Genomic DNA, 27,720 nt, shown 5'->3' with positions numbered 1-27,720 from the left:
CTGAATTCAGGTTTGTAAGCTGAGAAAAAATAACACCATTCACTGAAGCCCACCAATAGTTCACTTAATGACCAGTAACAGGAAGTAGGAAGTGATTAGCCTGCATAAAAGGATGCAAAGCAGAGAACTCTCATAAAAAATACAGCATAGTATAAAATTTCAGCTGTTAATCATAGCTCAGAAAGTTCAAGGGGAGGAGCCATGATGATCATGTTTTGGTAATTAAAAATAGTAGTCCACATTCTTCTCTAGAAATAAGAGTAATTGGTGTGTAGAGGAGACAAAGGGAAAGAGTAGAAATTAAGTTACAATCGAAGTTCCACATTGACTATAGAGCGTGCTGTTTAGAGTGGGAATATTTTGTTCCACATTTACTGTACTTGTATTGTTATTGCCTGTGGCAGGTGTTTCATGAATGTTTCCTGGAGCCATGCCACAACAATGGGACGTGCAAACAGTTGGGAAGTGGATATATTTGCATATGCCCAATTGGATATACAGGTAAAAAACTGGGGAAGCAAAGGGAAAAGCTAAGATGGCTCCAGGTCTTTAACATGAGCAAAGATAAAGGAGCGGAACGTTTCAGTGCAAGAGTGTAGGCTAACTATAGTGGAATAAGTGGAATGTCTGTCATAGATTTATAACACAGAAGTATTAAAAGAGAAGAAATAGTTCCTCATGTTCTTGCTGAATTACATGATGTTTGTCAAAAGGGAATTACGAGTGGGATTTCTTTAAGTGGTTTTAATAAAAAATTCCATGGAATTCAGTATGAGTGGATTGGGCAAAGCTTTGTGGATTTGAAAGTTCTTTGCTTAGTGATATTTATGATTAGCAAAACCTGCAAGTTTGCACTGTAAACATCTAATTCCACCAGATATTCTCTTTCTTCTTCCTGTAAACTTCATGGTTGCTCCAGAGCAAACAGATAACTTGTTATCAAAAAGTTCTTGATCTGTTAGTTGTGATAGAATATTAACTGTTACCATCTGGAACTGATCAGACTGTTGTCTTATATTCTTCATCTTTTTTTTGTCTCAGCTTTTTGTCTCAGGTCAGTGTTACAATACAACCTAATAAAAGATAACTAGAACATCTACTAATGTCCACAGTTGATAATCGCATTTTGCTACATTAAGTAATTGTAACTTCTGTAGTTTTTGAATGATTTCCTGTTTCGTTTCCATGTTCTCAATCCTTTATTTTGCATTGTAGGCTTGAAATGTGAAACAGAAATGGATGAATGTAAATCCTCTCCTTGTCACAATAATGGAGTGTGTAAAGATGGCATTGGGACCTTTGTTTGTCATTGCAAGCCAGGCTATTCTGGTAATCTAATTGTTTCTTCTTCAGAAACGTATTATTTCTGTGCTAGGTAGATAATACAGAACAACAGGGCAGTGCTAAATAGAACCGTAACAGGAAACCAGACAGATATATAGGCTAGAAGAAAGTTGTACTGTACATGAGTAGCTTCTGAAATAAAAAGGACAGTCACTCTGAGAGCATGTGCTTCTGTTTGTGATATTTTCTGAAAATGAAAAAAGGAAATAAAGAGTGAAGATTAGGAAATTAGTAAATAAGCACAGGGAAGATGTTTGTGAAACTGAATATGGCTTGATCAGACAAAGCATTTATGTAGTTGCATTACTGTAGCCCTGAGTTAATTAATAGCTTTTCTCTTATCTTGTTCCTCAGTCTTTTTAACTGCCACCTGCATGCATGTCAAAGATGTTGAAATATGTGGGAAACGAACATGCTTAAGTACTTTGCCAAAGTACTTAATTTCTAAATATAAAAGTAAGCTATTAGAGTATATCATTTGGCAGCAGATTAAAAGGAAGACCTGGTGTTTTCCACCAGGAAGTGGACTCCCTTGTTAAGTTTATGGCCATGCGTATATTGACAGCAACACTTGCTGAGTATTTTTAAAACTTTATAAGGACAAGCCATGGTCTTGGCATGTTCCACATCTCATCAGCTGAGTAATACAAATGATCTGTTTCAAATGTTTTTAACAGTGCAGTCAAACATGGAGTTTTATCACTTGATTTCATCAGGCCTTTGTTATCCAAGAATTGCAGTGCACTTCTGCCCTCAGTATTTGAACACCACATCATGTAAAGCCAGACTGTGTTGATTGTGCGCTTTTGCTATTTGAAGGTCTCTTGTGTGAGAAAGATATAAATGAATGTAACTCCAGTCCATGTTTGAATGGAGGTCACTGTGTCGACGAGAAGAATGGTTACCAGTGCACTTGTGCAAAAGGATTCACAGGTACACTATTTCTTGTGAGCCAGATTTCTTTCTTTCTAATGCAAAAAGATGTCTTCCTTCCCTGACCAAAGTATTTCAGTCTCACTGCTATGTGTTACGTATGTGGTATGTTGATTTGGTATGCTAGCTTCTGCAGGTTCATGTAGTCTCTGAGAGTCCCTGTAGTGCTACACTGTGGCTTCAGAAGACCAACTGGGTGATTGGTCTTCTATTCCAGATCTTGCCAATAACTTCCTGTGTGTTGAGGAAAGAACAATGCAATTCCAATTGATTGAATTAATTTGTTAACAAAAAGTAAAATCACATACAGTTTCTTTATTCGTCAGATCTTGTAACACAGATTCTCTAATTCAACAGAAATCCTCAATTTGACAAGGTACAAAATGTCACTTTTTTCACTTTTCACATTTTCCTATTATATTTAAGGTTCAAACTTAATGTCTTTTGTAGCAGCCTTCCATCAGTTGATCGAATTAGTTACTCTGATTATTTCCTGATTCAGCCCAAATTACTCATACAGCAGGCAATATCCATTTAGATTCCTGACGTAAACATTAATTTCTACAATTACAAAGATGCTTCCTGTAGCATTTCTCTGCCCAGTTTACCTCAGATGGTGGAGTAAATACCAGTCCTGCCACTCCAGTATTTGCTGTTTTCTAGAAAGTAGGCAACAGTTCTTGGAAACCAGCAGTGGTTTGGTGACATTATTTCAGCTTAAATAAAAATGCAGCTGAAGCTTTGTTCTTTTCTTTCTAGGCGCTCACTGTGAATCAGAGGTCAACGAGTGCCTTTCAAACCCATGTCTTAACAGAGCTCTTTGTGAAGATCGAGTTGGAGGTTTCTCCTGCAAGTGCCTCCCAGGTTTTACTGGTGTCTTGTGTGAAAGAAACATTGATGAGTGTCTCAGCAGACCCTGTAGGAATGGGGCTACATGCAGGGATGGTATCAACAGCTTCAGGTGAAAAATAAATGATATAAAACAGTGTGGAAAGTCAGGTCTGCTGTGGTGCTTCGCATGTCTTAGGTTTCAGTGGGGTGACTTTATGCACACTAACAAAGATTTTAAAAGCAAAGAAGATAAATCCTAGTGTCTCCACCTTTTATTCCAAGGTAGACAACAAAGAAAATATGCAGAGCTTGATGTATAAGAATGCTAGGATTGTAAAGTGGTTGAGTGAGAGGTTTATTGTGGTTTAATCCCCACTGGCAGCTAAGCCCAACACAGCTGCTGTCTCACTCTCAGTTGCTTAGGGAAGAGAATCCGGAAGGAAGCAGTGTGAAAACTTGTGGTTTAGAGTAAAGACATTTTGATAGGTAAGGCAAAAGATATTCAAGCAAGCAGTGCAATGTAAAGAATTCATTCACTGCTTCCCATAGACAGGCAGATGTTCAGCCATTTCCAGAAAAGTAGAGCTTTGTCCTATGATAGTTTATTGGAAATACAAACACTGTAACTCTGTAACACTCCTATGCTTCCTCTTTCTTTATCCCAGCTTTATTTCTGAGTGTGATGTTATAGGATATAGGATATCCCTTTGGTCAGTTTTGGTCAGCTGTCTTGGCTGTGTCCCCTCTGAAATTGTTCTGCTGGCAGGGTAGAATGAGAAGCAGAGAAGTTTTGACTCTGTTCAAACACTGGTCTGCAGTCACTAAAGTTTAGTGACTGGACGCAGTCACTAAACCCAAAACACGTCACCATACAAGTTAATGCAAGGAGGCTAACTCTATCCCAGATAAAACCAGGACATATTTAAATACTCTTGCTCCAAAAGAATTGCACTTTTCTCAAATCTCAAGTGCTTTCTTTCTTCTGGAGTAACTGATGGTAGGACACGTATCTGATAATGCTACTTTTCTGAAGCCTACATGACACTTGAGAGAATAAAAAGGTTAAAATACACTATTGGAATCTTTCAAATTCTTATTTTTGCTCTAGTGTATCTGAACTCAGGTCTGTTATGAACACTGATAAGAATGTCCTGTTGCGGATCACAGTGAAGAGAAAATCAGCTACTATTGTCTGTCTTTAACAAGCCTTTCCTTCCCCAAAGCCTCAGAAGCTTTTGGGTTTTTTGGATATCTTGTTTTCCCTCAGAGTACTTCTCTTCCTGCAAGGTCAGGTACCTCTGTTCTGTAATTCTCTAGACTTGAGAAGGTATGCTTCACTCATAGGAATCCAACAATAAAGTCTCTTGGTTTCATGGAAGAAATGCAGACATTGGATTTAAATATCATATTATCCCTGTTAAGAACTAAAATGCTGCAGCCCTATCAGCCGATAGCATGCAAGCATACTTAACATGAACAAACAAAATAAAACTGCATTTACTGTGTAGTATATATTCTGCTCATTTTTCAGTATATGGCCTCTCTATTTGCAGATCTGATGTCCTGGTCTTATGGCTGGAATTTTTTTACAGCAACCACATTTAAAGTGTTCTCTTTTCCTCCATAGGTGTCTGTGTGTGACAGGGTACACAGGACTCAACTGTGAAGTGAACATCAATGACTGTGCCTCCAGCCCCTGCTTAAACCATGCCACCTGTGTGGATGCCCTGAACTCGTACGTTTGTAAATGTCCTCCTGGCTTTACAGGCAGCAGGTGTGAAACAGGTATACAGGAATAAGTGTCAGAAAAAGGTGGCTTGACTGAATCTCTGGGTAGAATTTGCACTTGCTGAGCTGATTGCATACCACTTCCTCAGAAAGCAGATGGTAGAACTCAGAAAGGCTGAGTGAAACTTCTGTGACTGCAGCATTAATGCATATAATTGCAAACAAGTAACACCATATGTGCTAACTCATATCTGCATGCATTTCTTTTCTAAAGTTCAGGTATAATTTTAAGACCCTTTATGTCTATCAAGTGAAATTTGTATGTACTCTGTGTATTTGAGTTAATTAGCTCTTTGTTTTTCTTCAGTTTCTTGCAGGACTTTGCATTATAGAGGTAGTGATGAGGGCCCAGTAGTCTCAGCTTTAAAAGTACGCAGGGTATCAACTTTCCTGCAGTCAGCTAAATTGTATCACATTTGATGCAATTCCCAAAGTAATGGTGGAGTTACACCACATAACCATGACACTCAACTCCGTTTGTCTTTTAGCCAAATCATGAAAGTCGTACTGTTTTACTAGTAGTTGGTGAATCTTTTAACAGCAGTTGAGAAATCATGTCGATATTGCAAAGATAGCAGAGAACATACAGGTCTTTTAGACCACGTTCCGTATCTGAGTTAAGTAACACCTAGCTTTCAGGAGAGCTCCAGATGGTACATTTGCATGTAATATTCTGATAATGGATGCCACTCTGCTTTATGTACAGCGCAGGAGCATTCTACACCAGTGCAGTGTTTTGCAGTTCAGGAGAAAAAAAAACACTTTTTGTTCATTTGCTGCTTTTTGTATATTGACCCCTGTGCATGAAATGCATTTCATGCATTGTGCGTGAAATGGCACAGGCTGATCACACCTTTTTGAGTTGTAGGATGGCAGATGGCTCTGTCAGTTCATTGTTAGGAGACTGAAAAGAGTATCCAGTGCTGTGCAAGGTCTTTGTTCATTCTTTGTTAGATTATCAGCTGCATTTTCAGTTGTAAAAGAAAGCGCTGTATGCTGGCTGATGCTTGACTGCTGTACATTCTTTTTCACTCTTGAATACAAGGGAATAGTTTTTGTAGATGGGTTCTGTTCCATTTTCTTCCATTTAACTGGAATCCATTCAGTACCGTTTCTGGATTTTCTGGAATGTAGCTCTGAAAACTCTTTGTCTTTGTTGCAGAACAGTCCTCTGGTTTCAATCTTGATTTTGAAGTCTCTGGTATCTATGGGTACGTTATGCTTGATGGTGTTCTTCCATCGCTTGGTGACATCACATGTACATTCTGGATGAAATCCACTGACACCACCAACTACGGAACTCCTATTTCTTATGCAGTGGAAAATGGAAGTGATAATGCATTTCTTCTGACCGACTACAATGGGTAAACCACTATTCTGCTTTTCTTAGCTTTCAACATGTCTTGAATTGATAAAGAAAACATAGCCAGCATAGATTTTAATCTCAGTTTTGTCTTTTTTGGGATAGGAAAACTGCATGCAAACTTTACCTGGAGTTGCCCCATTGTTTTGTTTATTCACTGTTTCGTTTCCTCTGTTTCTTGCTAAATATAAGAGTAATGACAAGAAAATAGCGAAGTTTAAGAAGCAGAATTTTTTCGTCCACAACTACATTTACATTATTTAAATGACACCTTGAAACAGTGATTGTAAAAAATTGAAGCTTAGCACTCAGGATGTGATGCCAAAGGCAAAAGAGGATCCAAGTGAAAACTTTAGGAAAGCACCGTGCAGCCAAAACTTGAATCAACATGTTTTAGTACAGGAACACATTACATATTTCACTGAAATATGCATATCATAGTAGTTCTCTTAGGAGGTACAAATACTTCTGGAGAGATTTCTTGTATGACGCAGATGCATTTAGCAAATAGCATTTCTTTGAGTCGTGTGGGACTGGCCACGTTCTTCAAGCTGCTGCATGCAATTGAGTCTGCTTTCATCTTCCTTCTACACAGTTGGGTTCTGTATGTAAATGGAAAAGAGAGAATCACAGACTGTCCTTCAGTGAATGATGGTAATTGGCATCACATTGCGGTCACATGGACATGCATGGATGGGGCATGGAGAGTGTACATTGATGGGAAGCTATCTGATGGAGGCAGCGGGCTCTCTGTTGGCTCAGAAATCCCTGGTATGCTTTGTTTGTGTTACCTCAGAGCTGTTGCCTAATTTTTGTTTTTCCTGCAGAATTTTCTGTACCTGCAAAGAAATGATAATCTTCGTGTTTTAGCATGTTTCCAACATTTAGGCAAGGATCTCCTTTGCACTTCTTGTTCATTGAGATTGTTCTTTCAGTCTTACTGAAGACCAAGTACACATTTCTGTGCTGAAGTAGATAGCTTCTTTTGAGGCTGGCACAGTTTAGTCCACAAAGGAGCCTACGTTGAGCAGCTTTTGGAATGGCTTTGAGAGAATATGTTTCCCACTCAAGAACCTTAAGTATACTGACATTTCTGTAGAAATCTGTGCTGAAAGTTCATCAGATTATCCTTCTACTGTTTGTTACTCTCCGATGTCTTCCTAAAGCAACGTTTGCATTCCATTCTATCAAGATGGATTTTGCTATGTCATTATTTTCTGTGGTCAGTAGTCTTTCTGGCAATATCAGAAGAATGGAGAAGGAATAACTTTGGCATCAAATTGCTGTGAATGGCTTGATGTTAAACTGCTGCAAAGAGATTTGGTTTTGCTAGTGTTTTCATACCACTACCTTCAGGATTTGCAAACTTTTGAAAAGCTCCCATACCAAAAGAAAAAAAGAAAAAGAAAAAAAAAAAAAAAAGCAGCGTGTTAGTCTGTGCACCCTGTGCTTTTCCATCTACTTTGCAGTAATATAGGTATCTCCAGAGGTAAGCCCCAAAACTTGTACGCTCCATTACTCTTTGGTCTGCACTCTGCTGTGGCTTACATAATGCACATCCATATATTCTATGTGAGAAAATTTAATTTACGTAGCATGCTGGAACGTTGATTCTGTTCTAATAATCTGTGTGCTTCACAGGGTTTGGATTCAAATTTAATCTAAGTTTTCCTGAAAGCAGGAAGTGCAAACTGGCACAGTGAAATATGCCCCTCCTGCTCAAAACTGTGTTTTGCATTGCACTGTAATATATCTCACAGTAAGTGCTGGCTAGAAACTGTATCCTAGAGCCAACACTGTAAAAGTGCTAATAATATGGGGTAGCAAAATTTTGCTTTATTGTTCATTCTTCCTGTGGGGATTGCTGCTTTAAGATATTGTTTCCTGTCCCTGTTCTAATCTTCTCCGAGATTAGGTGGTGGTGCACTTGTGCTGGGACAAGAGCAAGATCAGAAAGGAGAAGGATTCAATCCAGCTGAATCTTTTGTTGGTTCCATAAGTCAGCTCAATATCTGGGACCATGTCCTGTCTCCACAGCAGGTGAGACCTTATTGCAGTGTTTGGGCATAATCATCAAAGCACAGGATGGATCTTTGAAAAAGCGTTCAAGGATCTGGTCTCTGGGATCTGATGAAGTTCTGTCTTAGTGTAATAAGCTTAGAGAAGCAAGTAGGGCACCTTTAAGAATAGGTAGAGTAAAAACAGCACTGAAGTAACTTTCTGTTTTGACTGAGTTTTTCTGCACTAAGTTGCTTTGAAGGAGAAGCAGTTTACAAAAGCAAGCAACCTGTTAGCAGAGAGAGAAAACCCAGTGAAATGATATCAGAACTTGTTTTTACCAGTTCCAGTTCCTTCGTCCTGCTATATAAAGCCACATTAAATTTAACATGGGAGGCATCATAATTTCAGTTCATGCATTAGATGCAGTGAAAAATATTTGAGCTTTGTAGTCCCAGGAAAAGTCTATATGATCAGTAGGACTGAATATTAGGCTGCATTTACTCAGGCACCAAAATATAGATTTGGCACTAAACTTCCACAGAGTTAAAAAATCACAGTGGATCAAAATACGTCTCCAGGGGCAGCGATCTCACAGCCTCTAAGAGGAGCAAGTTTCAGTGCTTGGTTATCCATGAAGTGAATACTTTTTCTTGAAATCTAATTGCAAAACCTCACAATTCTTCAGTTTGTAGCTGCTCTTTCACTGTGGTATGTTCACTGTGATATATTAAGTACTGATGCATGATAATTGGTCTCTTGATTTTCTGGCTGTCGACTTGTTCACACAGCAGGGATACTGTTATCTCTGTTATGGTGAGTTAGTGGTGTTCAGTACCTAAAGGTCAGACAGAAATTATGAATCACTTGGTAACACTTGAGTATCAAAGACTAAATTCAAAGTCAGAGAGGGGGAAGGGGCTCTTCTCTTGATGTAATTTTAACAGTTGTACCATTATTTGATGGTTTATCACTCTGTTGTGCCCATGATCCAAAATAATGAAATGAGCATGAAATAAAAAAGAAGTTAAGCCAAATCTTTGCTTCACTGTTTCTTTGTCCTTTTCTTTACTGCTATTGCTTTCTGCTGTGTTCAGAACTAATCTGCTGCTATTCTTGGCCTTTGAGATCTCCAGGTAATGCACTGACAAGTCATATCTTCAGGGTTTTTTGCACTTAGCACTTAGGAAGCTAATGAGTATATGTATGATTATACAAGACACGCTGGTGAAGAGTTTAAGTGGGATTTTTTGAGTCTTTCTCAGTGTCCACCTCTCTTCAATGCTATTGACAGGGTGGATAAAATTCAGATTTACTTCAAATGCAGTGTAAATATAATGAAGAAGAAAGTCCTGCCTATCATTTGTAGTAATATCTGTATTACTTATCTGAAAAGATATGAAACTTGACTGGGAATTAAGCCAAATAATCTTCCTTTAAAGTTTTTACCTCATTCATTATAAAACTTGTGATACTAGATCACTACCGTTATCTCTGCTATAACCAGTTTTGCACTAGCCAGCTAGAGCTATTCAGCAAGTCTTACTGTCTTATTCTTTGCCATATAGGAAAGTGGGGTGACATGGATATGTTGTGCTGTGAATAACAGAAAGGCTAAATCTGTTCTTTAAGATTTTTCTTTGTATGCTTTAGTTGCTTATCTGCATGCACTTTTATTTTGCATGGACTCATTCTTTTGTTGCTGAATAGCAGCAGAAATATCTTTATATATCTTCATATGATTGGGGTTCCTTCCTGTCCAGCATTCTCCTCCATATGACTTTGAAGGGCTGATCCCACATCTGTTTGGTCCACACTGGAAAAATCTTACTGCAAATTCCTGGCAGATGCTTTGCAGCCCTTGTCCTTAGCTGTTTCCATCAGTGCAGACTGTTGAAGTGAGATACTTGAAATGGGCTCTGTACTAATAGTCCAGGTAACAGTCTTCTCCAGCTCTAGAATGATCAGTCTGACTGGAGTTCAGGGCAGGAGTAATGTGAGAAAAATTCAGTATGAGGTTCGTGACACACCTTCCCTTCTCACAAAAACAAGCAGTATAATACACTGTTTCATCCTCTCAAGACTGGACAGAAGCCAGCAGGCCTTCTGACAAAGGCAGTTAATCCAGCTGCTGACTGGCAACTGGGCACACCTGGGGTTTCAGGGCTGGCTGTGCCCTGAAACTATGCCTTTGGGTTAGGTGGCAGTGCTGACATGTACCCAGGCCAATGGGCTGCTCATCTTGGCTCTTGTTAAATCATTTTTTCATGGTGCCAAAGAAAACATTTGTTTCTCACTGATGGAGAATTACTGGAATAACCCAGCAGCACAGCAGAGACAAGGAATAGGAAGTAGTCTCAGTAGCCTAATTACTAACATGCTCTCTTAATTGAATAATCATCTTTTCAGATCTTCACTCTTTAATATCTTAAAAGAACAGGAAATCTTTCATTATCCTTCTACTGCATATTTGACCTCCTCAGGGCTTCTATGGGTTTTTTCAGCAGTTCTGTGGCTAACATATTATTACTTTCGCCCTGGTAGGGACAAAGGTAGTGGATAGTTGTGTGGCAATAATGCAATTTAATCCCAGTCACACTCTGGAACTATCTTTCCTTTTTTTCTCTTGGATTTACAGTGAGCAAAAATAATGCAGAGTGAATTCAAAGCCCATGTTTTTCACTGGCACTTTCTTAAGGAATAATTTCTTATATTTTGCTTGCATGACAAGTACTCCTTTAGATATTACCTCTTCACATGCCTATCCACACTAGCTGACTCATAAGTACAGAATAACAATTAATTCTTGTGCTAGGAGAGAATAACATGACTCATTCAATGACTAGTTCTAATATTGCATGCTGACATGGAAGATTTTTCTTTTATAATATTCTTCTTTTACGTGTTCCTTAAACATCACCTAATCAACTGTTTTAAATCCCTAGGTAAAATCTCTGGCTACATCCTGTCCAGAAGAACTCCAAAAAGGAAATGTGCTAGCCTGGCCAGATTTCCTTCCAGGAGTTGTGGGAAGAGTGAAGATAGATTACAAGAGTGTATTTTGTGCTGGTTAGAGCTTTGTTTTCTAGAACCCTTTTTTTCTGGACAGTGTTGTAAGACTTATGTTATGAGGTTAAATATGCTAGTTTGCAGCCTGTGTCCTACAAACCTTGAATAAATTATTTTGATAACTTAACAGTTGGAACATTCAGTCCTTCATTCCTCAAATTCCACAGTTTTGTAACAAAAGTTCATTGGAATCTTTGACAAAGATTTATTACTTCCTGAATTGAGATGAGAAAGAGCGAAAATGGTGATTGGTCAGAAGGAGGTTTTCTTTGTCTTTTCTTATAAAAGTAATTGCACATTATTAAAATACCTTCTGTCTTCTCACCTCTTTTCCTACATATTCTTTTCCTTGTGTTGTATTTTGATGATTCTCAAAACTATTTGAATCCAAGAAGGATGTAGGTTAGCATAATACTTCTCAGTCTTTCTTCTGGATAAACTTACACAGGATCAAGCAGTCAGTTAAGAAATGTATTCCTGACACACATAAATATATATATATCTCTTACTGTATGCATGCATTTTGTCCACAGATTGTCCATCTTTGCAAGGATCTGTACCACATCTGCGTGCGTCTTCATCTGATTTAAAGCCAGGGTCAAAAGTCAGCCTTTCCTGTGACCCAGGCTTCCAGATAGTGGGAAACTCTGTTCAGCACTGCCTTAACATGGGACAGTGGACGCGACCCTTTCCACGCTGTGAAAGTGAGTTGTCTCAGTGGGCTGGCAGGATTAGGAAACCTAGACTTCTATTTGGGCCCTAATGCTATTTATGGTCTCTTTATCCCTGTAACTATGATGTGTGAATCCATCCATGTTACAGCATATACAAACGTGCTTAAAGTTAAACTCAAGTTTTACTGGGCAGGAAGTACACTGTGATCTGATTCTGACACTTTTTTAGTCAGTTTCTAATGACTGTGGCAGAGATGAGTCCATTTGGATCAGCAGATATTCTGAGCTTTCCTTCCCCTTGCACCAGGAATGTGGGAGATGCACAGGAAATAGTTGAGTCTGTGAGTTTGAAGTGTCACTGAGAATGTTTAGTTTGAAATAAAATCCTTTGTGTTAGTGTATTCTAGAGTAGTTTCTTTTAAAGACAACAAATACTTCTGCCAGGACTTAGAAGACACTTCTAGAAGACGCTTTTGGAATTTTTTCTAGGAAACTAGGCTGCATACATACTCCTACCTTCTCCTTTTCTTTTATCTGCTCTGTTATGACTGCACATGGGACTGTAGTTGCATACGGTGGAGCTGACCGTATTTCTCTTCTCAACAGTACAGTAAATTAGCTCCAGAAGTAAGTTAATGCTTGATCTCAAAACTAATCACAGGTTTGATGATAAATCAGCTTGGATCTGGAGAGATTTTTTTACTAACACTCAAAGAGATGCTAAGGGTTATATATATGTCAGGAGCTCCAGTCTCACTGTGACCTCAGTTTAGTACTGTGACCTTGCAGTAATCTGCTGATTTTGCACTGTTCAGTCACAGTAATATTGAGCTTGTTTTTCAGTAAAGGGAAAGAACAGGAACATACATACAAACTTAGTTTTCCTTTTTTCCTAAAGCCCATTAAAGGTCGCTGATTATCAGGGGAACAAAAAGACATCTACTGAGATCTTAGTCACAGATTTCTCCTCCAAAGCTAGCAGAATGTCAGGAGCTGGAAATTCTCTGACAAGTACCCGCAAAGTAAGACTCTTCTTTACCTGTACTCAGTCGCTACTTCAGAAAAATTCTGGGCCCACGTGAAATCATTCTGAAGTCAGTTTGTGTTTGCTCTGCTAATATCTGTCCCTTCTTTTCATTGCAGGAATCAGCTGTGGAGTGCCTCCACCTTTAGAGAATGGCGGTTATGCTGCTGAGGACTTCTTTGCTGGCAGCACCATTACGTATCAGTGCAACAGTGGCTACTATTTGCTGGGTGACTTTGAGATGTTCTGCAAGGACAATGGGAGCTGGAGCAGCATTTCACCATCATGCCTTGGTGAGACATGCCATACATACTGCTGTGTGGACTAGCCATCTTGGACTTCTGTGCTCTTGGGTTTGGGTGCGATTTCATTCTGAAATTGTGAAAGCTAGGCAGAATCTCAGAAATCACATTCCAAAATACTCACGTTTTTGAAATCATGTGCTCAACACTGTTTCAAGCCAGGCCTCCAGTCAGGTACCTTTCTTTCTCAATCCTGTTGTAAGTCCCAAACCCTATACTCCATACCTGGTAAGCCTGCATTACACTCCCAGCCTCTCTACTTTCAGATTCTAGTCTTGGAATCCTTGCATTCTCTGGTACTGAACTGTGCATTTCCCTGCTCCTCAGCATGTCTGTCAGCAAGCAGCTGCAGCACTGAACAGGCTGAGAATGGACACAGCTCATATAGTTGCCATATCTTAACTTCCTTCCTAGTCAGCTGGGTCTGGTGTACCAGATGTAGATTTAGGGGCTGAAAGGTGAGAGACCAGCACTCTGCTGCATACACAGGGCTTAAACGTATCTTCTTGAAAGGCCATGTCTACAGCAGATCCCCACTGGAATACACTGACAGGCTGTACTCAAATTGCTGCTGCTTCACTCATGTCTAATATGGGTTGCAGGATGATAACCTGGCAGTGTTTATGTTTGATTTGACTGGTTGTTTTGTCCAAACATGCAGCTACAAAACGTAGGTGTGGTTTTTTTTTTCAGTAAAAAAGAGCAAAAGTCAAGTGAACAGCCTTCTAGTCCTGCCAAAATTCTCTTTGGAGCAGGATCCATCTTGTTTTAAAGCATTTAGTCCTTTGGGACTCTAAGAACCTCCAAACAGACCATCCAGTCTGATGTTCCTCTCTTTAATCAAAGGCATATAAACATGACCAGACTCAGAGTAAATGTTGCATGACTGTCCACATAGTTCAGCATCTCTGCAGTAGGAAGAATGATCTGGGAAAGGAAATTCCCTGCACTTCACCTTCTAGATTGAAGAAAAGGTGTGGAAAATGAAAAGAGTAAAAATTAAATTAAAACCCTGGACCATCCTTTACCTTTCTTACTCACTCTTAAGGCAGGCACTAACAAAGCCTGACACATAAGCCATACACCTATGCCCTAGGATATTCTTTTGCTCTGTTACGCATGACTCAACTGTCCTTCCAGTCTTTCTTGTCTTAAAAGAAACTACAGGAGGAGCAATCATTCCAGCTCTGCTGTGGTGGTATTTTGCATTCTCTTGATGCTTGTGTAATTGGCAACAGCTTTGATTTTAGTGAACCATTTTCATCCTGCCTGTCAGAAAGAAACTCCCTTTCTTTTCACAGCGCTGTTGGGATCTTTCATGCTGGCAAGACTCCTTCAGCAGTGAGGAGTTAATGCATTGATTCAGATCTTGTTTTTTTAACTGTATTACTTTTTCTTGCCTCAAAGTGGGCAAAGGTCGACATCTATCTTGTAGAAGGATTTTGAAATGAAGAACTGTTCTATCTCATAGTGCTCTGACTTAACAGGAGGAATAATCTCTGTCACCACTATTTTTCAGTGAGATATTTTGAAATTTGTCTCTTGCAATTTATGACCGATTGTTTCACCACAAACACTTCTATTCAGTCAGGATTTGAAATCTCATATGAAGTAATTTGGGCTCAGGGATTTTTTTACTGTACAGTACCACGTGACATGTAGCATAAATTATCAATTGGCATTTCTAGGCACTGTTATCATATAAAATAGTTAATTATAATAACTGATGTATTTTGAACTCATTTTAACTTTCCTGTCAGCTACAGACACTTCTCATTTCTGATCTAGTGTAAGTCTCATCAGCACAGATGGGTCTTTTCTGATGTTTTATGGTTCAGAATGTTTACCCCATTGACTAAATTTTCCTGTCTTAACATTTGGGAAGTTTAAGGTGTAAAGAATTTCTAAGTGAGTGTTTCATGCAAAAGTGAACCCTTTTAGTGTCTGTCCGAACTAGTAAACAACACATGAGCTACACTGAATGTTCTTTCACTGCTTTGAAACAAAATACTTTTGTGGAAGCACTGATGGAAGATTAACAGGATTTTTTTGTCAGTTTTCTCACATTTTACAATATTTTATACTAAGTTTCCTAGAAAACATAAATACTAATTTAAAAATGAATCTTTTTGCTGAAGCGTCAAAATTGTGACTGAATTAAGCAATTTTTATTTATGCTAATTAAAGCAACTCTTTTTGACAGTGAAACAGAAATTTGAAGCAAACGTGTATTACAAATACCATCCTAAAGACATCTTTATTACTATGTTTCATTTTTGTAGACGTCGATGAATGTGCTGTTGGATCAGACTGTGATGAGCATGCATCCTGTCTCAATACAAATGGATCCTATGTTTGCACCTGCATTCCACCTTACATAGGAGATGGTAAAAAATGTGCAGGTATGGGAAAGAAAAACATCATGCTTGTCTTCCAAAATTCTCTATAGGCCACTGTCTTCAGCTGTGGAAGACAGCTGCCAATAACTGATTGTAGAGAGGTACAAGAGAAGCATGCTCTGTGCATCTAATCACTTTGGCCTGAACAAGGCTGTGATTAAGTGTCTCCATTATTGGTAAAATTGTCATTTGGATTCTGTTACAAGACACATGCCCTCTTGCACATGCAGTACATATGCTGGGGAGTGTGTGTCAATTTTTGGAATAGAGCTGTATAGTAAAGAAATATTTGCATTTAGGCATTTGAATAGGGCTTGAGTTGTCTGTGGAAACATTAAGTAAGGTGGCTTTGAGTAAAGATGACAACACAGATTCTGACAATGAATGCAAACAGCCAGAATGCTTACACTCAGAGTACTTTATCAAGATTAGCTTACTTGCATGAGCCTTCAGTTTCTGTCACTTAACAGAGAGAACAGGGAAAAGCCAGCAAGCTTGGATTTGGATTGTGGGTGCTTTCCATGTGTTCTGCTTTCTCACCTTTGGAAATTTCCCAGGAATATCTCCTAAAACTTTTCATTAAACCTCATACTTAGTGATGTCATTAATAGTTTTCTTTCTTCTTCCTCAGAACCAGTGAAGTGCCGAAATCCGGGAAATCCAGCAAATGGCCATATGTATGGGGACATGTACAGTGTTGGCAGTCAAGTAACTTTTTCTTGTGAAGAAGGGTTTCAGCTGACTGGAGTGACTAAACTTACATGCATGGAGTCTGGAGAGTGGAGTCACTCAATACCATATTGTGAAGGTGTAGTTCATGGGATGACTGTTGATTGTAACGTTGCATCATGAAAGGGGGAAGAGTAGTAGCTTAGAGACTTCAGAGACCATGACACCTAATGAAATTTTTTTTCTAGCAGTCTTGAATCACAAGATTGAAGTTTCTATTGTCTTAAGAGATGTATGTGCCAATTAAAGTTACTGACAGTTTGCATATTCACAGTGGAATGCTTCTGCAGATCCTCCAAAGTATCAAAGGTGTAGGCTCATCTCATTACCTTTTTCTTAATGTAAGCTTTAAAAATAGCCTCCTGTTTTCAAGCAACTTGTGGGAAAATAATGTCTTAAAAATATTAACAGTGTTTCAGTGTAAGAAGCAACAGTCTGGTGCATACAGACATACATGGCACAATTATGAAAACTGTTCTAGAAAACCAGAGCTGAGGTGAAGCAACAGTAAAAGGAAGGGGTGGTGAAGAAAAAAAAAGATTTTGTCCTTAGGAGGAGGTGGAGATGAAGTTCTGTGGATGGTAAAGTGTACGGTATGTGGAACAGTTCAGCTACCTGTTTCCAGTTAGTCAAATCTCTCCATAAGTTGAATAGAAATAAAGAGCCTTAAGCGTCAGCTACAGCTTATCCAAAAACCCAGTTTCTCTAGGGCATTTAGATCTCTTCAAACCTATTTAGTGAAAATAAATATTCTGGTTTTGTTTTTTTAATTTGTGTTGCATCAACTTCTCTTGTGATCCTATCTTTTTAAAGCTGTATCCTGTGGACGTCCCATTATTCCAGAGAACAGTGCCATTTGGGGCTCAAATTTTACATACCGCAGTAAGGTGACATACAGGTAGGAATTTAATGTTTGATGTCCCATGTTGTTAATGAGCATATAGCAGCAAATCAGAAAGAGCATGTCAGAATTCAGAAAGTGTTGAAAATACATGGAGAGGAGTGAGCTGTGTTTTAAGTAAACAAAAGATACTTGGTTATAACTGTGACTGTTCACTAGCAAAGCTGAATGTTTACTTGCATACTAATTTTCTGTGATGAGCTGGTAAATGAGAGTAAATGAGCAATGAAGGCAGGAAAGGGGTGGCCAATTAGAAGCCATAAGAGTTCATAAAAGGCTCTGTGTTTAATAGCAACTCTTTTTTTTCTCATACAGGTGCAAAGATGGTTACAGCATTGTGGGTGAAAAGGAAATTATGTGCCTTGCTAGTGGCGTTTGGAACCATCCTCCCCCCTCCTGTGAAATGGTGACATGTCCTAGCCCACAGGATATTAGCAATGGAAAATACACACTCACTGGCACAACCTACCTTTCATCTGTATCATACAGTTGTGACAATGGATACAGGTAAATGCTGGAATATTTCTGAGACAGATTTTGGCAGCATGCTTCCAAATTTAAAAAATTGCTGAAAGATCTCCTTACATCTGAAATAGACAAGGCTGGGATGATTGCTCAGAAAGTTAAAATACTAAAAGAAAATTTAAGACTTCTATAAAGCTCAGAAGTAGCTCCTGCTTCTCATACTGAATTATGTCTAGATCGTTCAGATTCTGCCACACACATTTACGTATGCATGTATGCAACACTTTCATTTTACCATTAAGCTCAAATACATATCTTGAATATTTGGAAATCAGTATTCATTATTTTTGGAGGTTCTCATTTGTGTTTAAAGATAATCATTCACCTAATAGGCCTTGGAACATATGCAGTATTATGTTTGGTATAGTTTTAAAGTGCCTTTAGTGAAATAATCTTCTGTTGTTCATTTACTCCTCAAAAGCTCTGCAGTAGTTGTTTATTGTAGTCTTCTATTCTGTTTTACATTTGTAATCAGAGACATTGTAAACACATTTCTAACAAACTGCAATTGCAAATGAATACATTCATATTGTATTGAAGGATATGGTGTTAATTGCAAGTTACTGCCTGTCCCTGATATTTGCTTGTATCTAGCAGATGACAAAAAGTGGCCTCATATGGACCTCTAGGTCTGATTATTTTTTTGCTTTTTCCTGCTGCAAGCATTCCCCTGTCCAGATGCAGGCAGGTATGTGAGGTACGCTCATCTGCTAAATGTTTAATCCATTCACTCAGTTTTCTGAGTAAATGCAGTGGTTTAAATACCTGAGTGGATCAGGTCTTAGTCCAGGGAGTGCTTGCCAGTCTCAAGATAGCCAGAGTGTTGATGGTATACAACTTGATCGTTAGAGAAACAGAAATCACACAATCCCAGAATGGCTTGGAATGAACCTTAAAACCCACCCAGCTCCAACCTCTCTGTTATGGGCAGCGCTGCCACCTACCAGATCAGGCTGCCCAGGGCCTTGAATGCCCCCAGGGATGGTGCACTCATAGCTTCTCTGGGCAGCTGTGCCAGAGTGAAAAATTTCCACTTAACGTCTAACCTAAATCTCTTCTTTTTTAGTTTAAAAGCATTCTCTCCTGTCCCATCACTATGTAAAATATCAGTCTCTTTCTTGCTGATAAGCCCTCTTTTAAGTACTGGGAGGCTGCAGTGAGGTAGCTCCACAGCCTTCTCTTCTCCTAGATGAACAAGCCCAGTTCCCTCTCTTCTTATGAAAGGTGCTTTAACCTTAAATAATTGTTTAAACACCCCATGACCCTTCATTGCTCAAAAATGGTCAAAACTACAGCAGAATTTAGTGTGTGTGTGCAAAGTACATTGGGGTCCCAAAATAACTCCAACAGCTTTCTTGTCAAAGCATTCTGAAAAGTAGTTTTCTGATAGCATAAGCATTGTATTTTCATGAATAGAAGGTGAGATACTGAACTCTGCTGAAGTCAAAGTCCCCTTGACTGGGACCAGGAAATCAGAAGGAAAACACCTCATGCTCTGTTCACACAGCCTGAAGCAGCAGCCTTAATAATGATTTTTGTATCTTAGCCTTCAGGGTCCTGCTGTACTTGTCTGTGCATCTTCAGGGAACTGGAACAGCACACCTCCAGCTTGCAGCATTGTCTCTTGTGGATCTCCTCCTGCCATCAAAGATGCAGTGATAGAAGGAAATAACTTTACTTTTGGAAGCATGGTCTCTTACACGTGCAAAGAAGGGTATGTAGTTTAGTACTATGGGACTGATATTCAGGACAAGTAAAACTGTTGCAGGCCATGCAGCTTTTTTCTCTGCTGCTTCACAAGTCCTTTATAACTGTTCATGAATTACTTTGTCACTGCTTCTGTCTTGCCTCCCTGAGAATTAAATATGATGGAGGCTGTGGGCTGTCAGGTTAGTGTGGGACACCAAGGCATTTCCCAAAGCAGTCAGCTGCACGACAGCTGAATATGTCTTGAAAGAGAAGAATGGAGAGGATTCAGAGAGTAGGAAAGATGAGTTTCTTGGAGTTGGACCTATTACTTCTCTTGTAAACTCAAGGCTGTGACCGAAAAGAATTCACTGTCTCATCACACTTAAAAGAGCACTGTTTTGTTTTGAGAAGTAACGCAAGTGTTCTGGTGTTCTAAACTCTGGTTACTTAAAACTGTTTATTGAGGTGCATTATTTTCTTTGATTTCCATCTGTGCAGTGTAGTGACCGTTCAGAGCAAATTTCATGGCTCCATTTTGATGGTGTAGCATGAATGTAATGCTGGCCTGAGATACTGGAAGAGGCTATGCACATGCATATCTTCACAGCTCATAAGCAGTCCTTTCGAACTTTTTGAAAGTACTCTGTCCAAAAGACAGAGCACGGATGAGGAACTTTCACAAGGTCTGGATCTAAGTGATTTGGAGGATTTTGTGCTTCTTGTTGATGACAAAAAGGCAGATTAATACACCGGCATATTGTTTTTAAACTAGCTTTGCAATATTATTTGTAACGACATTGAAATAAAGTTTCCTGTTTTTTTTTTGATTGCATGAAGATTCAAAAAGCTGCTTCTTTTTTTGAATGCAAGTATTTCTAATGGCATAGGACAAGAGCATTTAAGGAGGGTCACTGCTAACTAAGTGGCAATTAATAAAATCAATAATAATAAACTTTAGCACATAATAGACTCTTTTTCTGAGAACAAACCCTACAAACAAGGCAAAGCACTTTCACAGAAGTTGCTATCAAAAGCTGAACAACTGGTTTCCAGCCTGCAGCTGGAAAAAGTTATTGGGACCCTTCCAATAGGTATTGTTTATTTGCTTTTTGTAAGTGACACGACAGAATTTAAAACTGAGCAAAGAGATATCACAGATAACATGTACATGTTTAAACAGCAGCAGCTTGAGCAGATTGACGAGCAGTATGGAATAATGCCTGTTACTGCATCCCAGATACAGAGTAAAGAAATGTAACTGCACTAAGAGTAATCACACTGTAGAACTTCATTGTAAATTACAGTATTAAAAATACTTGCTTCTATGTTGCTTTTTACAGTGCAGTTTTAAGATCTTACAAAATCATTACATGCAACACCTTTTCTAGATAGATCGCTAAGGAGCTTCTCATTGTTTGCAAGTGTGAAAATAGATTTATGCAGCTAATACAGGAAACCAGAAGTCTTTTTTGGGGCCTTTCATCTCCGTCTACCTTCAGTTCTGCTAAATGGGAATAATTTCTGGGTGGTTAGTTTCCTTGAGGAGTGGATAGCCTGTCCCAGTATGGTATTTGTTCACTTGCAGTAGAAAAGTTTCAGTAAAAATGGAGGTTCAGGAGCAGTAATCAGATGGACAGATAAGAGAGTTGTGTTCTGCTCAGGGTGTTCTAGGATATTTGTTATTGTGACATCTCACCCATGGATGAGCTTGGCTTTGCTATCTTTCATTTGAAGTTGGTGTAGCTGTTGTAAAGCATCCTATTTGTCTTCTGGAGTGCTAACAAACTATATTATGGGGGCTTAAGAAACTGTAGGTGACATTTAACAATGTTTGATTGACTTCCTATATGATTTCTTATCCACAGTTACACTTTAGTTGGTCCTGCAACCATAGAGTGCTTAGCTAGTGGCGAGTGGAGTGTGAGCCACCAGCAGTGCCTGGCAGTGTCCTGTGATGAACCCCCCCATGTGGAAAATGCATCGCCAGAGAATGGCCACCGCCTCTATGGCGATATAGCTTATTACTTCTGCTCAGATGGCTACAGCCTGGCTGATAACTCTCAGCTGCTTTGCAATGCGGAAGGGAAGTGGGTGCCTCCAGAGGGCAAGAAGATGCCTTACTGCGTAGCTGATTTCTGTGAAAAGCCATCCACTGTCTCATACAGCATCCTGGAGTCCATCAGTAAAGCCAGGTTTCCAGCCGGCTCCATTGTGAGCTTCAAGTGCATGGAAGGCTTTGTTTTAAATACTTCAGCCAAGATTGAGTGCCTTAGAGGAGGCATCTGGAATCCTTCTCCATTGAGCATCCAGTGCATTCCAGTTCGCTGTGGAGAACCTCCCAGCATTGGCAATGGCTATGCCAGTGGGACCAACTACAGCTTTGGAGCAGTGGTGGCATACAGCTGCAACAAAGGGTTCTACATCAAGGGGGAAAAGAAGCGTACCTGTGAAGCCACTGGCAGCTGGAGTGGCGGTTTGCCCACGTGCCACCCAGTGTCGTGTGGAGAACCACCCCAACTTGAGAATGGCTTTATTAAGGTAAAAAATCTTTTTTTCTCATCTGCCTAATAGCATCACAAATTGAATACATCTTCATAACTGATGCTGTTTTTTTCTCAAAGAATTCAATTGATTTCCTCAAGATCTCAGTCTTCGCTTGTTTATGAGTGACTTTCCTAGTCACTCCATCTGGAGATGTATAAAGTACTACTGCCAGTTAATAAGCCTTACTCTTTTTACTGTTGTGAAAAAGAATCTGCTTTGAATTAGATAAATAAGTGTGGGATAATTTCTCTGTGTGCTTTAGATGCTAGCATATTTCCTTGCTGAGGTCAGAAGTTGTCCTTTGCCTATCAAATTGCTTTGCAATGCCCAAAGTTAAAAATCTTGTGGAAGCCCAGAGCTGTAACACCTCTTTAATCTGTGTTGTGCTAAGGGTAATACTGTGGTAAGGAAGATCAGAAACATTATTGTAAAATTTAGCTTTGAATTTCTTCAGCATTTTTCACCTGAACATTTATCCTCTTTCTTTAAGTCTAGCCACATGGGAGTGTACATTTGATAAGAATTGGGGTTTTTTTTGCATTCCAATTCCCATATGAACTAGCAGTAATAGCAAAAATTTCTGTTTGGACTTCCACACATATACATTTCTAATTAATGCATATAGTTTGGTCGTGTCTTCCTTAGGCAGGTTTACTCCCCTAGGTGTTCATTCCCATTAAAGCCATTTTTAAATAGCTCTGCAACTTTGATAGACTTCTCTGCTGCCTGCTGAAAACTCTGCAACTACATGTGGGACACTTACAAAAGTCCCCTAGTAGTAGTACATCTCAAGACGCCAGCCTTGGATACACATGTAAGCTAAAGAACTGTAGCTACACTAGTCCATTTCCTGGCAGCTTTTCTCAATATATTTCTGTCTTTCAGATTACGTTTCTTTTGGTCTGACTGGTCAGGAGAACGCAGAAGGAAATATTTTCTAGATTTGCTCTCTAAACCTTTAATTTTTTCTTCTCTTTTTGATGGTGCTTTCAGATTTCCTGATAGCAGAGTGCACCATTTGAGGAAAGACTTGCTGTATCTCTTATTCATTTATTTGCAGACAGCCTTGTCTGCTGTCTGGAATTCAGCTAAAAGCTAGATCAAGAGAACAAAAATAATGCCGTCAGACACCCACTGCCCCAGTCCTACATCTTCATTACAGATATGTCCTTGTCTTATCTTTTTTACAGGAAACAACTGGGCACTTCTTTGAAAATCAGGCAGATTATCAGTGCGAGTCCGGCTACCATCTGGTTGGGAGCTCAGTATTTATTTGCCAAGCCAATCGACAGTGGTACAGTGAATCACCTCCTCGCTGTGTTCCCCTCAGCTGTGGAAAACCACCACCCATCCAGCATGGCTACTCCAAGGGAGAAACCTTTGATACAGGTTCCAAAGTTGAGTTTTTCTGTGAAGAGGGCTATGAGCTGATTGGAGATGTTTCTTGGACATGTCAGAAGTCTGGGAAATGGAACAAAAAGCAAAGCCCAAAATGTGTGCCAACAAAATGTCCAGAACCACCCTTGGCAGAAAATCAGCTGGTTTTGAGGGAAGTGACTTATCAAGTTGGTGTTGTACAGTTCTCCTGCAAAGAAGGTTATGTCTTGCATGGCTCCTCTGTACTGAAATGTCTGCCCTCTCAACAGTGGAATGATTCCTTTCCCTTCTGCAAAGTTGTACAGTGTCCTGCGCCTCCGTATGTCCCCTTCAGTGACACCTTGACTTCATCCCTTTATTTTGGTAGCACTGTGAAGTACATCTGCGTAGATGGGTTTTTACTGAAGGGTGAGCCAACTATCAGATGCCAGGCTGATGGCTCATGGAGCTTGCCACTGCCAGAGTGTATTCCTGTGGAGTGCCCCCAGCCAGAAGAAATTCAGAATGGCATTGTTGATGTGCAGGGCCTCACCTTCCTCAGCACAGCCCTCTATACATGTAAACCAGGTTTTGAATTGGTGGGGAACACAACTATTCTCTGCGGAGAAGATGGGCAGTGGCTTGGAGGAAGACCAATTTGCAAACCTATTGAATGCCCACGGCCAAAGAAGATCCTCAATGGCAGATACTCATTCACAAACTTCCATTATGGGCAGACAGTTAAGTATTCCTGTGACAGAGGTTTCCAGCTCCAAGGAGAAGAAACACTAAGCTGTCTAGAGACAGGAGAGTGGAGTACAGATGTTCCCTCCTGCAAAGCCATAAATTGCCAGCCCCCTCAGCCTATTGAGAATGGTTTTGTGGAGGGTGCAGATTATAGCTACGGGGCCATGGTTATTTACAGCTGTGTGCCAGGCTTCCAGTTGTCTGGCCTTGCCATGCAGACCTGTGAAGAATCAGGCTGGTCCAGCTCCACTCCTACATGCCTCCCAACAGACTGTGGCCTGCCTCCTCACATTGACTTTGGGGAGTACATGCAGGTTAGACATTGGGAAAAGTATTCCAACACAGAGAGTGTGACAGAGAGCCCCTCCCTTTCACGTACATTACTGGGTGACAATTTGAAGAACTTCAAAAGTTCTTCAAAGGAGAACAGTGCAATGCAGCTGACCACTTTCTTATTTGGAACTATTATTTTATACACGTGTTACTCTGGCTATGAGCTCATGGGAAATCCTGTTCTAGCTTGCCAAGAAGATGGGGCCTGGAATGGCACTGCCCCCTCCTGCGTTTCGATCGAGTGCACCTTGCTGTCACCACCAGATAATGGATTTTTACATTTTACTGAGAACACTCCTGGTAGCATGGTGCAGTATACCTGTAAGCAGGGGTTCACTCTTATTGGCTCTGACACACGACTGTGTTTACAGAATCGGCAGTGGAGTAACACTGCTCCACAATGCAAAGCGATAACATGCAGCTCACCTACACAGCTTATGAATGGGAATGTAAGAGGAGAAAACTACACTTATGGGAGTGTTGTCTACTATGAATGTGATCCTGGCTACCAGTTAAATGGCCCCACAGAGAGGAGATGTCTCGAGAACCAGAAGTGGGATGGTAGTGAACCAATTTGCGTCCCTGCTTCCTGCAGCCCACCAATGGTTTTGGAGAATGGCCAGGTGACTGGGGAGGAATACACATTCCAGAAGCATATAGAGTATAGCTGCAACGAAGGCTTTGTGTTAGATGGGGACAGAATTAGAGTCTGCCTTACAAATGGAAGCTGGAGTGGAATTACTCCAGTTTGCAAAGCTGTGACCTGCCCTGTGCCACTGCCTCTTCCCAACGGGAGAATGAGTGGCTCAGATTTTGGATTTAGGAAAGAAGTGCAGTATCAGTGCAATGAAGGATATAATCTGCAAGGAGTGTCCACACTTACCTGTCAAAGTGACGGTAACTGGGATTCAGATGCTCCACACTGTGAGCCAGTCATTTGTGGACCTCCTGAAGACATCTCCCATGGCTTTCTGAATGGCTCAGACTTTACCTATGGGGAATATGCACAGTATGTGTGCTTTCCTGGCTATGAGCTGCATGGTAATCCTTTACGGCAGTGCTTGTCCAATGGCTCCTGGAGTGGAAGCCTTCCATCTTGCCTCCCCTGCGAGTGTCCTGCACCACAGGTTCAGAATGGGGTCGTTCTTGGTGAAGATTTCAGCTGTGGGAAAAGTGTCCAGCTTCAATGCCTGGAGGGCTTCAAACTGCTAGGGCCTTCTGAAATCACCTGTGAGACAGCTGGCAGGTGGAGTGCTGGGTTTCCTCGCTGCGGGCAGATTTCCTGTGGCTCCCCACCCATCATCCCCAACACATTCATCAACGGGAGCAGCTCTGCAGATGAGAACACTGTCATATATACCTGCTTGACAGGTTTTGTCATGCGGGGGAGTCCAGAACTAACTTGTGTGGAGACAGGTGTCTGGAAAAAGCCATATCCAAGCTGTGAGCTGCTAAGCTGTGGCCCACCACCTTCTGTCCCAAATGCAGAGGTTCTTGGGAGCACTCATACCTATGGGAGCAAGGTCCAGTACAGGTAAGAACACTGTTGCTGTGATATTTATGTAAAAGCATTCTGTTAAAGAATGAAGATGGAAAACTTATGCACCCTCAGTTAGTCAAAGTTTTTAGAGGACCTGGAATAAAGTGTATGTTTATCATTGTGAAAATAGACAAAGCCCACATCTCCATGCACATACAAAATATTACTTGGACCACAGAGAAAACTCCAGCAGAGTATTTCAGCAAGGTATTTCTTCTACCCTGGAGCCTTCTTCCTCTCCCCTGAAACACTGTTCTGCAGGTGTAGTTTTTCTAGCAGGTAGCACGAACAGTCAGCAAGGCACAAAATTCCCTTTTTGGCACCCCATTTACTAATTCTTCCTGCTTCAGTTTCATGTTGTAACAATACAGAGAGGCTTATCCCCTGTAATCTCATCTAATACACTGCAACACTGCACTGTCAATAAGTGCTTCTCATGCACACTCTTTTTCACAGACAAGAAAAAGGGATTTCTGTTAGTTTCTTGGAATGTGCACACTGCAAATCTCATTCTCCAATAAGAACTTCAAGTTGTGGTTGGACTTGATGATCTTTAAGGTCTTTTCCAACCTAAGCAATTCTTTGGCAGAAAGGTATATGTTGTTTTGGAAGTAAAAGCAATCAATGGTAGAGGACAGACCTGTGAGGGTAGCGTGTAGGTGAATCTAGCAGAATCAGTCATTCCCCTACATTTTTAACAAGGTGAAGGGGATGTGTTTGTTTGCTTACAAGTAAATCCACTGCTGGCCAGATCCTGCAGGCCAGTTGATTTGATCTTAGTGAAGCACCATGTGGCACAGAACAAATCAGCCTTGAACTTCTAAGCAAGCAACATACGGTAAGCCGAAGGCTTGGTTTGTCCTTAAAAGAAAGTAAGATCAGCTTTAGAATTGCTGGAAGTTGCAGATCGGGTATTCAGCAATTGGCAATTGAGAAGCTGTAAGAGGTCTTGTCATTCTATCATTATTTAACCAAAAGCCCTCCTTGCAAAGGAAAGGGCAGTACAGGATCTGCACTGAAGCACTGAATATTCTCAAAGCACTAAACTCACTAACTCATTTTCCCTTGTGGTGCTGCAGCAACAGGAAGCAGTTGAAGTCTGAAACTTCTGGCTATGGCAACTGAATACTTTTGATATAAGCATGATTCTAGCAGGGTGTGCTTATGAACAGCTCATGCTGAGAAATGATTGTCTTCGTAATGAGCAGATCAGTTCATCCCTAGATGTATCTTTGTGGTCAGATGTTTATGCTCTTGTTGCAGATGCCTGGAGGGTTACACAATGGTGACAGAGGTGGATGTATGCACTTGTCAGGAAGATGGACAGTGGTCTCCTCAAAGTATTTCCTGTTGCCCCAGAAAGTGTTCTCTCCCAGGAAATACCACCCATGTCATAGTACATGGGGACAACTTCACTGTGAGCACAAACATCACTTTGTCATGTGTAGAAGGCTACACTCTGGTGGGAGCAAGCACATCCACATGCAAGGTATACTGTTATCTGCACTGTTCTATTTTGCAGGCTCTTTCAAATTCAGGAGTCCTCTTTTTTTGCCTAGTTAGCTTTTGGCTTTTAAATACACACGACAGAAAAAGTGTAAAGCATGTCCTGCAAAATGTGATATGCCTTC

General features: G+C 40.2%; 1 protein-coding gene across 1 annotated transcript in view; it reads left to right on the top strand.

Moving 5' to 3' along the window:
- The window catches only part of SVEP1 (sushi, von Willebrand factor type A, EGF and pentraxin domain containing 1), a gene marked incomplete at both ends in the record, with an annotated part of 119,486 nt that overhangs the window by 70,238 nt on the left and 21,528 nt on the right, over window positions 1-27,720 (top strand). Inside the window, 19 exons of the mRNA XM_079548889.1 lie at window positions 405-501; window positions 1,216-1,329; window positions 2,164-2,277; window positions 3,037-3,238; window positions 4,736-4,893; window positions 6,059-6,260; window positions 6,855-7,030; window positions 8,175-8,299; window positions 11,203-11,326; window positions 11,860-12,030; window positions 13,144-13,317; window positions 15,609-15,728; window positions 16,357-16,533; window positions 17,268-17,352; window positions 17,671-17,862; window positions 19,427-19,594; window positions 21,435-22,107; window positions 23,304-26,083; window positions 27,353-27,578. Of these exons, the coding sequence (XP_079405015.1) occupies window positions 405-501; window positions 1,216-1,329; window positions 2,164-2,277; window positions 3,037-3,238; window positions 4,736-4,893; window positions 6,059-6,260; window positions 6,855-7,030; window positions 8,175-8,299; window positions 11,203-11,326; window positions 11,860-12,030; window positions 13,144-13,317; window positions 15,609-15,728; window positions 16,357-16,533; window positions 17,268-17,352; window positions 17,671-17,862; window positions 19,427-19,594; window positions 21,435-22,107; window positions 23,304-26,083; window positions 27,353-27,578 (6,078 nt within the window). The remainder of the gene's footprint in view (window positions 1-404; window positions 502-1,215; window positions 1,330-2,163; window positions 2,278-3,036; window positions 3,239-4,735; window positions 4,894-6,058; window positions 6,261-6,854; window positions 7,031-8,174; window positions 8,300-11,202; window positions 11,327-11,859; window positions 12,031-13,143; window positions 13,318-15,608; window positions 15,729-16,356; window positions 16,534-17,267; window positions 17,353-17,670; window positions 17,863-19,426; window positions 19,595-21,434; window positions 22,108-23,303; window positions 26,084-27,352; window positions 27,579-27,720) is intronic.

The sequence above is a fragment of the Tetrao urogallus genome (assembly GCF_951394365.1).
Source record: "Tetrao urogallus genome assembly, chromosome: Z".
Classification (NCBI taxonomy): Eukaryota; Metazoa; Chordata; class Aves; order Galliformes; family Phasianidae; genus Tetrao; species Tetrao urogallus.
This window is presented reverse-complemented; position numbering and strand designations above follow the sequence as displayed.